The sequence below is a fragment of the Labrus bergylta genome, chromosome 20 (genome assembly GCF_963930695.1).
Source record: "Labrus bergylta chromosome 20, fLabBer1.1, whole genome shotgun sequence".
In the NCBI taxonomy this organism is placed as follows: domain Eukaryota; kingdom Metazoa; phylum Chordata; class Actinopteri; order Labriformes; family Labridae; genus Labrus; species Labrus bergylta.
Genome location: NC_089214.1, coordinates 19,077,793 through 19,089,232, shown reverse-complemented (window position 1 = coordinate 19,089,232; position 11,440 = coordinate 19,077,793). Strand labels below are relative to the sequence as shown.

General features: G+C 37.8%; 1 protein-coding gene across 2 annotated transcripts; it reads right to left on the bottom strand.

Moving 5' to 3' along the window:
- Positions 1–224: 224 nt before the first annotated feature.
- Positions 225–10,071, bottom strand: zc2hc1a (zinc finger, C2HC-type containing 1A). Of its 2 annotated transcripts, XM_029278846.2 has the most exons (10): positions 10,009–10,071; positions 9,176–9,249; positions 8,039–8,155; positions 7,501–7,524; positions 5,869–6,010; positions 5,351–5,493; positions 3,140–3,245; positions 2,935–3,010; positions 2,570–2,674; positions 225–1,904 (listed from the first exon to the last, which is right to left on the bottom strand). In XM_029278846.2, exons 1-10 carry the CDS (start codon positions 10,022–10,024, stop codon positions 1,769–1,771), a joined length of 939 nt encoding a protein of 312 aa, XP_029134679.2. In that variant the 5' UTR covers positions 10,025–10,071; the 3' UTR covers positions 225–1,768. The 2 variants fall into 2 exon arrangements, with proteins under 2 accessions (XP_029134679.2, XP_065804814.1); XM_065948742.1 differs by lacking the exon at positions 7,501–7,524.
- Positions 10,072–11,440: the final 1,369 nt, after the last annotated feature.

The window sequence follows — 11,440 nt, the reverse complement described above, 5'->3', positions numbered from 1 at the left end:
TGATTTCCAGTCAGGGTAAACACAATGCATTAACATGTAGCTAAATCTTCTGTTTGTTTTAAGCCACAAAATGAAACTATTACTGTATGGGACCCAAATATATTTATATCTCAAACTGCATAAAGCCTTGTGTATTGATTTGTAGTTATGACCCTCTTACTCCACTGGTTTCAAAAACTAATGTTTTATACCTCTTCCCTTGAGCAGAAACTCTCACAACAACATCATTTTTCTTCTTAGAAATTTATTGAAAACAAATATATATGGCATTAAATGCACAACCGTATCCTGCCTCACAACTGTCACCAACAAGTAAGCACACATTTGATATCTTGTCATGTTACGTACATTTAGCTTGCTTCTTGTGACTTGAAATGAATTCCTTTTCTTCCCAAAGGGATCAAAGATTATAATAATTAATCTCTGAATAGTTTTGTGGTTAATGAAGGATAAATACACACCTGGAGCAGAGGCTTTTCCCTCTTAGTGTATCTAACAACTGTATGATGTTTGTCATATCAAGCAGAGAAATAAACCAAACCTGTACAGAGCATTTAAAATGACTAGTGTTAATTCACTATTGACTAGCTAAATGAAATGAATACTGACTTAAGAGAAACACTGTCAAGGAAAAGCAACTGCAAACACATTCAGGTGCATTTAGGTTTCATTCAAATCCAAATAAAAACACATTTCAACTCATCAACAAAAAAAAAAGGTGCAGTCATTGTTCATCAGTAAAAATGAAAGTGTATAAGAAAATAAATAGTAGAAAAAGTAGGACTAAAACTGTCGGATTAAATACTACAAATATCTGGAAAGGTCAGGCTTATGATTGTAATGAGATTACTGGAAACAAACCTTGTCTGGAAAGTGACCTAAGAGGGAGCTATGAAAGCTTGTTCATTGGACTTGTCCCTGACAAAACATTACAATATCTTTCCAAAATTTCAGTTTTTTTCAGTAGTCAATGACATTGCACTTTAAGAGTCTACTCTGTATTCTGAGGAGGCATAGGAAACAGGGGCTAAGGAACTGACTTTCAGGTCAGGGTTGACTGGAATTGAATTGTAGGGGCATTCACACTCACCTCTAAAGAGTCATTAACACTTTGTCTTTACTTCTTTTTTACATTTTAGAACCCACATCTTAGCTTTTTTCTACTCTGACTCATCTCTTGTCCAACCTCTTCTAAAGACGCACTACTGGCTTCAAATTGTTTAAATATATTTCAGATTCTTTAGGTCGTTAATCTTGTACATTTTGTCCACTGATGGACAAAATGTGCATTGTTGAGGGCGTATCCAACAATTGGAAGGATGCTTATTAAAACCTAATGAGCTGTGTTTGTTCTTTATGTGTCAATCATTTCACATACTATCATGAACCTGACCCGTACGTTACTTTTTTCCTGATAAGCTCATGTCAGAATTCCACCTGCATACAGTCAAAAATCCTTATTAGCAATATGCAAAATATAGTGCAGAGTAGGGTGGTTACAGTTTAAAGATCGTAAAAGTTATACTTTTTAGTACACACCTAAAGTACAAGTTTATGGGATAAGTGTGTTGACCAGCAAATTCCATGACTAACCAGCGATTACGAAAGAAAATTCACAGCCTCATATGATCAATTTACTGCTACGAAATTAGAGTCAAGCATGAAAATACAGACCGACAGGAACTTTTCAATTCATCATAGGTTTGGTGAAACTGATTCTAGTTTGAGTACCGGTGCGTTCATGTGATTTACTTTTTCCTAAGCTCCTTCAAAGACACATCCTCTTGACACCACACTCGCAGCAGAATTTGGCAGACTCAACAGGAAATCTGGTCCCACAAGCATGACAGAACTTGCTCTTCATCCCACCGTTTGCAATGTCATTACTGCCATCGACATCATTCCTGAGAAAGGTAACAAAGTTGACCAAGTAGCAATGTTGGAATCTTCAAACTTTGAATCAGACTACAGACATTTTATAGCAGGTCTGGTGAAACTGTACTTACTTTTAGGATTATCATATAATAAGTTTGTTTAAGATACTCTTGGACATCAGCTAAAAGTATTAAGTGACTCAAATAAGTCAATGTAGTTAACAGAATGTTTTAGTGTCAGACTGATGGAGAAATGCATAGACTCTCCTGCATTGATTTATGGTGATAGCACATCATGCATTTTAGCTTCATTTTAATTGAACTGTCATAATAAAAGTGTAATATTAAAAATTATGCAAACTGTGACGTTTCTTTTTCTAAGTTACTGTTCTGAGTGTGCTCATAAGAATGGTTACAACTAAGGAACCCTGAAAAAAATTGAATCATTTGAATTATCAGAATTTTCATTATAATTCTATTTTCAAGTCAAACTAATGGATCTATTTTGTGGTGTAATTATGTTAGCATGCATTACTTATAGAGCAAAGCAGGTTATTGAGTACAGAGTTCTCGTGTGAGCTGTGTGCAGTTCACTAACAAACCACAAGAGGGCAGGATAGTAAGAGCATGTACAGTATTGTATCATGGTGCATCTTTGCATCACTTCTTTGCAGCAAATGTTTCTGTGAACTCACCTTGATATGTATGTGTCTACTTTCTTCTTGTTGGGTGCAGTCCCAGACGGCGAGTTCCTCACAGGACCGTAGCCAGAGCCCACTCCTCTGGTCTTACCTCCCACACTGAGAGGAAAAAGTAAACATTAGAGAAGAATGACAAAGATGAAAACACTTCTGATTCCATTAATGAAGTTAAAGATGTTGTATTAATACATATAGTTTAACTCACTAATGAATAAAACAATGTTTTTGTTTGACATTTAATCATTCTTCAGTCGCAGAAAGGGTTAAACTTTGCTCAATAACATTTTGAGTAAAAAGCAAAAGTACCCGATGCATCCTGTGCTGTGTGTGTGCGTGTGTGTGTATGTGTGTGTACTGACCCTGATGGAGGGGTTGCGCAACCAGAGGGGTTATTCCTCACTATACCTGCAGACGTGGTCCTACTAGATGGGATTCCTAAAGCAACAGAGATGGAGAAAAATACAACTACAAATGCAAAAGAGACACATTTTTACACGCAGAAAAGTCTGCTGTGAATTAAAAAAAAAAAACAGTGAGGCGACATCAACACAGCTGTGCCGTTACCAGAGGGCTGGCCAAGGCCTGATCTCTGGGGTAAACGAGAGGAGGCCGAAGGGATGGTCGACACAGCAGGAGAGTTCATCTTCTTTACTAAAGCAGGAGGCTTGGACTGGACAAAGACACAGGCAAAAGTAAAGGTTAGAAAATACTAGCTGTGGAGGCTAAGGGATGTGAAGCTTCAAGACAGTTGCTGTACTAGGAGACAAAGAAATAGGAATATAACACATATGTCATGTATCATACTGTAGCCTTCTAAACTTCCTTACAGAGGGCAGACTACACATGGACTGGGGTTGGTAGTTGATGTGTTAATTTTAGACATGCCTTGTTTTAAATGTACACATATTTGCACCCATTTGTTTTCGAAAACAGGTATAAATAAAATAAACTATAATCGATTTAAGCTGCCAATATATAAAAAACTTAAAGAGGTCATACTAGGATAGGATAGGATAATACTTTATTGATCCCCAGAGGGGAAATTCGGGCGTTACAGCAGCACAGACAAGAAAGCTCAAATACACATTAAACAGAACAGATAAATTAAAATTAAAATTAAAATTAAAAACGGGGTATATACAGTACAAAAATGAATGTTGAAGTTAACTGGGGGGAATTGAGAATTGAGACAGTATTTGAAGAGAATGACAAGATAAAGTGACAAGTGATGATTAAAGTGACTTGGTATGATAAATAAATAGCAGCAGGTAATGTAAACAGCAGAGAAGAGAGGCAGTGTTGTACCACAGTAATGCAGAGTGCAGTTATATAATATAATGTAGTATACTATAATATAATATAGCGCAATATGAACAATATAGTGTAATATAATTAAATGTTATATAATATAGACTAGTATAATAATATAATAAAAAATATATAGAATGTATAGTATATATGTATATAGATATATTGACCTAAGTAATAATAATAATAATACAATAATACAATGATAATAATGAAGCATTTCATGTGGGTAGTGTTTTATGGGGGTGAAGTTTAGTGTCAAGGATGGACTGTTATTGTTGTCATATTATGCCCTTTTTGGGGTTCATATATTTAATCTATGTACCTACTAACGTATGTTCACAATAGCTAAAGTTCTAAAAAAGTGTCTGTTTTCATGAACTGCCGCTCCATGCACCGGCTCGCTTCTGACTCTCTCTCTCAGGCTCTGAAGTGCCCACGTTCAGAGTCCCCACGTGTGCCAAGTCTGATCTGATTGGTTGGCCTGTCGGCTCTGCCGTAATTGGTCAGTTGCTCAGCACGGTTCTCGGAAATGTCACGCCCCTTTTACCATATTGGGAATGCAGCCTCTTTTTGCTCCGAGGGGAGCATAAACATTAGCGCCTTAGCACTACTGCAGGCTACGGCATATCGTGGGCGTGCTACAGAAGTTAACAGGCGTGCAACATGAGCTGCTGGGCTTGCCACAACGAGCCAATGGGCTTAGATCAGTGATCTCACACTGACAAGACGCCACACTGGCAAAAAATGTTCGAGGGGGGCTAGAACCGAGCGTTACATGCAGCTAACTCTGCAGCTAACGCTGAGGAGGTAGGAGAAGCTGCGTTTATGCAGACTTTGAATTTTTGCAAATAGATGTGCCTAAACATGCACAGGACACTTGGAAAACACACTAAAGAGCATATAAAACCAGAAAAAGCATAATATGACCTGTTTAAAGAGACGGACAGATCCTTAAGAAATGTAATACATTTACTTGAGCATTGCACACTGGGTAACTAAAGTGACATAATGATCAATGGCGGTTTGTTACTGGCTGCCAATTGAAACTCTCCAATCTTGTGCCACAGCTGTTGCTAAGTGACAGTGTTAATTCTACAGCTGCTACATAGTGGGTGTTTCACAGCAGTGAAAAACAGGCTAGGAATTGTTATGGATGATGGGACAACACCTCCAATTTATAAAGATCTGCCAATAATAAAGGATTTAAAAAATGCGTCACCAATTCTTTTGGCAGACACTGGTTGAGTAGTGATAGTCACACCCTCTCAAATCAATATTGAGCCTGGCAGTGAACAGCTTTCTTCTATTATGAGAAGTAAGCTGCAAGCAATAAATTAACTGTGTTTGCATATACTCACTCAGTGTATCATATTCTAATTTATCACTATCAAATGCATGCTGAATTTTTTTGTGACACAAATATTCTGTCCATTTCAACATATATTACTGTTAGTGTGTGTGTACCTCTGTGCGTGCAGGAGGCTTCTTTGCATCTCCTAACTTGCCCTTGTTTGGCATACGGGCGGCTTTCTCCTGGCAGAACTTGATGTGTCTGTCAGCTGCGCTCTCATTGAACCGCCGCTCACAGAAAGGGCACTGAACATAGTCTGAGGACAAAGAAAAAGGAGGTTAATAAACCTACCACTAATTGTTAAACCCCAGCAGAGATGTAGATAAATCCTGTATGCAGAGACACCTTTATATGTCTCTGCATACAGGATTTGACGAGTATTTAAAGACTGACTCCACATTTTGATGCAAAAACTGCAAGCCCACATTCACAACTTTTAACAAAGGTTTTCAGCTTCTACCAACTTTACTGTATCAAACACTTGTCAGTATTTACTGTTGACAACAGGCTAGAAAGGAACCATGTGCACTAGCAAGCAATCAGAGTCGCATAGCAGTGACCACTGTACTAATAGTGTGTGCTATCATTCTGTTTCATACTCTGATGCAGTCTTCTCAAAACATATTGTTACCTGGGTCATAAGTAGGAGGAGGAGGTGGGGGTAATGGCCCCCCATCTTTCATAGCCTGAGTGATGTTCTTTGCAGCCCGGATGGTAGCTATGAAGTCCTCATGTTTCTTGCGCCAATTGGATGGCTTCTTAGGGGGTTCTGCCTGGCATGGGGCGAAACAGAGGACACGCTCTGTAACAGACAGTTTATTAACTCAACCTAGACAGCTAGAGCTGTGGTCATGGTTAACCTCATCACTGCCATCTCATAAGCTGTCGTTAATTAAACTGAAGGTCTCCTATGAAGCGATGACAGATAACTGGACTTTAAAAATAAGACTTTTGCAAAACTACTTTATCTTGTTAGCCCCCTTTTTTTTTTTAATAATCTTAAGAATGACAATGTTTTAAATCACAAAGATGACAAAAGGGAGTTGTAATCTCAAATTTTCTATTAATCAAAACCCTTAATTATTATTGAATTAGTCTTTTCTCTTTAGCCCTACATTTTGAAGATTGAAGCCATGGTTTGACTGAAACGGTTGTGCATTTGTCTCTCTTAGTACTGAAAGGGATTTCTATTAAAACATCCCCTTCCTTCCATAGTGGCAGCCTGTGTCTTATCTACATCTGATAATTTCTGACAGAAGTAGTTCACAGAGTGTCCTCTGAGCTGTTGCTGTGGCAACATGATAGCCCTGCTGACTTCTCATTTCCCCCTATACAGTAACACTCTACAGGTTCATTAAGCGCATTTGTTTGACAAACACTGATGACTCTGAGAGGTGATGGCAGTTCTCATTAATTCCCTATAAAAACTATAATCCCAATTCTCTAAGATCTTGACTGGAATACACTTCTGTATAGTTTTAATTTCTGACCATCCCACCAACATGTTCACAGCATGTTTCGGCTCCTTAATAAGGGGACAGTGATGTGATACAGGGAGAAACTCCAGGTGTGTCCTCTTTTTCATGCTGCAGAAGTGTTAGCAGGAGGACAAAGCATGAAGCGGCAAATAGTTGAAGCCAAGACAAGAGAAAGATTGTGTTGTTGTTGAGATGCTATAAAATGCAAAGCAAAACACTAAAAGGGATTGGCTATAAGTCATCACTTATTAAGACCTTGAGATTTCATGAAAACATGTATGACTGTAGTTTGAAGGTTAGTTACATACACTTAATTATTGTCAGTTGTAGGCTGGGGGGGGGGGGGGGGGGGGATATAAAAACTTAAGTGCTTTGTGAAGTAATACCACCGCCAGTATAGAAACTCCTCCAGACTATCTAAATCCATTTTTTTAAGATTTGATTTTGGGTTTTTGTGTCTTTATTGGAGAGATAGGACAGTAGATAGAGATGGAAATCAGGGACAGAGAGAGAGTGGGGAATGACATGCGGGAAAGGAGCCACAGGTTGGATTTGAACCTGGGCCGCCTGCTTGGAGGACTACAGCCTCCATACATGGGCCATGCGCACAAACCACTGTACCAACAGCGCCCCAATCAATGTATTTTTATTACACTACAGAACCGGGGGTTAATAAAGCAAGAAATAGTGAATGAATGCCTCTTGGCCTTCAGCGGACTAACGGTGCCACTAAACATCAGGTATACAGAAAGACAGGACTAATAAAAAAAGGAAAATCAACTTACTTTCTCAGTGGATGAACTGTGTGACTGAAATACAATTAAAAAGGTATTTACATTTGAAGATAAGCTCAAAATAGTGACTGTCCTCAATGGAACAGGAAAAAGTAAGACGTGAGCTATTGTTGGTGTTTTTACAGCTGATTCTTGTCTGTGTTCCAGCGATCTAGGCTGAATGTAATTTTAGATATTGTTCAAGTAAGGCAGCATAAAGAAGGGTATAAATCTGAAGGGAGATCTGCTCTCATTAGCTTTTCGGCTTAAGAATCCTTCTTCAGTTTTATAAATATTGATTGGACAGTTAAATGAAAGAGAGGCGCGTGTCATTTTAACATAGAAGTAGAAGAAAACTTTCAAACCAACGTAAAACTGTTTATTGACAACAATGTTTTGACAATGTGTGAAATTCTGAACACATTTTCAAGTGTGTGTTTTTTTTTTTTAAACTTAGATATACAACCTTTTTCTTCTTCTTATAAAAAAATTTCTTCACTTGGATATTTGAGTTGGATTCCCATGCCCCCCTCCTATACTTTGGTCTTACCTTTGGTTTGATAGGTTTGAGTACGGAGATGTCTGTTCCCTCAGCTCTCTGTCTACTGGAGTCAAAAGTCTTCCTTCTTTTGACTACTGACTTTTGACAGATTTTAGCATGCTTCTCCTGTAGAAAGAGCAAAATATGAGCAGTGTGCACCAGCTACATCAAAGGCAACATATTTCCACATGTTTAAGAAACATTTGCCAGATCCCAACATTAAAGATCTTTAACTTTCTATTATCCTAGCTGTCATTGTGTTTCAATCGCCAGATGACATATCAATACAAAGTGCTAAGTTGTTTTCTAACATTAATGGCAGCAGGCTTTCTAATCTCCTAATGTAAAAGGAGCACACATACATACACAAATGCTCACCTGCCAACAAAATAATGCTGTTATGCATCATGCATTAATGTAGCCAATGTCAGCTAATGAGGCTGAGTGCAGAGACTAAAACAGTTATGTATGTGTTTGAATTACCAGGAAAGCACATGTTCCCTGCAGAAACAATAACAAGTACAAAATGCTTTACATAATAGTAGGTCGATTAAGTGAGTGTTGAATAGTGCAGCAATCTCATAGTGAACGCCGCCCCTTTGATAGAGCAAAGTATACCAACCCACCAAATGGTCTTTGGTATCCTTGGTAACACGCCATCACACAGAAACCATCATCTACGAACTGCACTCTTAGATTGTGACTTGATCATCAATTTTAGCACTACAACAAGTCCTTAGTCAGCATTTTAAATCATGTTATCATGTTACACATTTGCTCTAACAAATACCAATAATCCTTTGTTGAAACCTTCAATGTTAAACAGCTTCTTTTGTTTTATTGGGAACTACTGACTTTGGAAATGTAGCCGCTAGCTACTGACACATCCAAACAGCTGATATCCAGTCAGCTGATACTACTGTCAACTCAACAGACTCAGCAGTTTTTCATCACATGCTTTATGAAATGTATCAGTGATAATAGAAATTATAAAAGAAATCGCACATCAAATTTAAAATCTGACGCATTATCTCTACAATATTGCTGCTATTACAAGCCTGTAGAATTTCCTCTGACTGAAACAGTATATCAAGATAAACCCTTAATAGGGATGTATTGAAATGAAAATAAATGTTTATTTTTTACCAAGACTTTAGGGAAAAAAGATCTTTGACAAATGTGGCACTGGACCAGATCCTCTGCAGGAGGAGCCTCTGCGTCTGAAGGAGAGAAAGGTTCAATTGTGATTGTAATGAAGAAAGATATGGACGATAGATGATAAAATGTACATGTTTAGAAAAACATTAGGTTTCTCATTACATTGCCAATTGTTGCTACATGTCAAGGAAGTAATACAATCCAAAAGCAAAGGACCGATAAATGTCTAAATCCCCCTGACACAAATCCATTTTCTTGTATAAACTCTGACATCTTTAACGCTTTAAACAGCATTTGCGATGACACATTTTGCACCCTGATACATGGAAAGTGCACAGCCTGGTCTCAATAATACAGTTTTAAGTACTGTTGATGCAATGCCCAAACCACAAGGGTGGAAAACAGAAATCACTTTACACGGACCAGCAAGATAAACAAGGAAGAGGTGAATAACTGTACAGTCATTAGAATGTCATTCAGATGTAAACCTCATCATTAATTTGCACGGTAACCATGAAACACTATTAAAAACAATTGACACCCAGCGGTTCATTCAATAATAATGCTTTTCTCACTTCATTATTTAGCATGCTAACAGCGGCTAACGATCACACCCATTCAGACAGACAGCGGCTAGCTTCATCTCTGACGTCACCTAGCAGTACTTAAGCTAAACCCCAAACAAAGGTTTGCCTGACAAAAGCTCACAGCTAAATTAGTGATAAATACACATATTACACGGTATAACAACAAGATGGATTTGAGTTCGACTTTTCCACAAAATGTTTCAATAAACACCTGGAAGGCTAAATTTACCTCACCTTCAAATTCCTCCATCCTTAGGTGAACGTTATGCTGCTGTGTCTACAACGGCCAGCAGTAACCGGAAGTCATGAAATAATACCCCGCTCCTCACTTCCGTATTCGCTAATATACACAGAAGTCACAACAGAGAAGCATTTTCTTCAAGCTGTGATACTCCTAATTCAATTTTTAGTACGCAGCAAAATGTGTTTCATTTGTTCTCCCCTAAACTTTCATTTCATCGCGTAACTCGTGAAATCTCAGAAAATGAAAATGAAAGCCTTTGGAATATTTATCGCTGGTTTTAAAGGCTGCAATTGAAGGTGAATGATCTTGACAATACTGATCTTTGGCTACCAATAGCAACTGTGTTGTCTGCTGGTGACGCTTGGCGTGCCAATATTCAAGGTTTTCATTGGTTGTTACTGAACGATTTAGGTTAATTAAATGTATAGAGACTATTATTCTCTTTTCCCCATTAAAACCAAAATACAGAGTGGAACCAAGTCACATTAAGCCATCACATTTGACACTTGGATACCCATGATTTTACACATATCTTGGCATTTTCTGCAGAGTGGGCAATAATATTTGCTTCTGATTGTGTTACAGGGTTCGTGGTGGCAAACTCAGCTTGAAAAATATTGATCTTTGACTCCCTTCCTCATATTTGACATGCAAGAGTGCCAAGACAACGAAACTGTTTTTTCTTCTTGTTTTCTTTATTGGCTCAAACACTTGCCCAGAGCACGTTGATGTTCCCACTTCCCAGTATGGCATATGTTCTTTGACTGGGTTAATTCACAGCCAGATGCTATGAGACCACAGACAACGTGTTACTGAATGGCTAGAGCCTCTCAGCACAACAGATCACTGTTCTCAAACTGTGAGTGTGCACCCCTCGTTTCACACACACAAACCACAGATTCACAATAACCTCACTGTCTTTTCAGCTGTCGTCTGACCTTTTAGTTTTCATAGAACATTGTTAGAATAGAGGACGGTGTTCAACACAGACACTTAGAATATTTGTTTTACAATAATGTGTGTTTCTTAAAGTAAAATTAGTTGTTAATGATAACTGTCTATTACCTTTTGCTCAAGCATGAATTATTCATCTATTTTGTCTACTTTTGTTAATTTTATTTTGTTACCGAAAACCATGCAATTGACAATAAAAGAAAAAATCTGGATATCACGATCGCATGTGCCTACATTATAAGTTATATTGGCCTATAGTTGTTTTGCTCTATCAATAAATATCATATCTGGATACAATTATTTGGCCAAATGTTTCTGAATAAATATAGTCTACAATCCAATGAATAAATTAGCAAGACACAATTCTCACGAGAGTTTAATTGACTAGTAAGGCAAAAAGTTAATTTCAATAACTTATTTATTTGCTACACATACCGGGACATTACTTTGAAATTTGCAGCCGGAAGC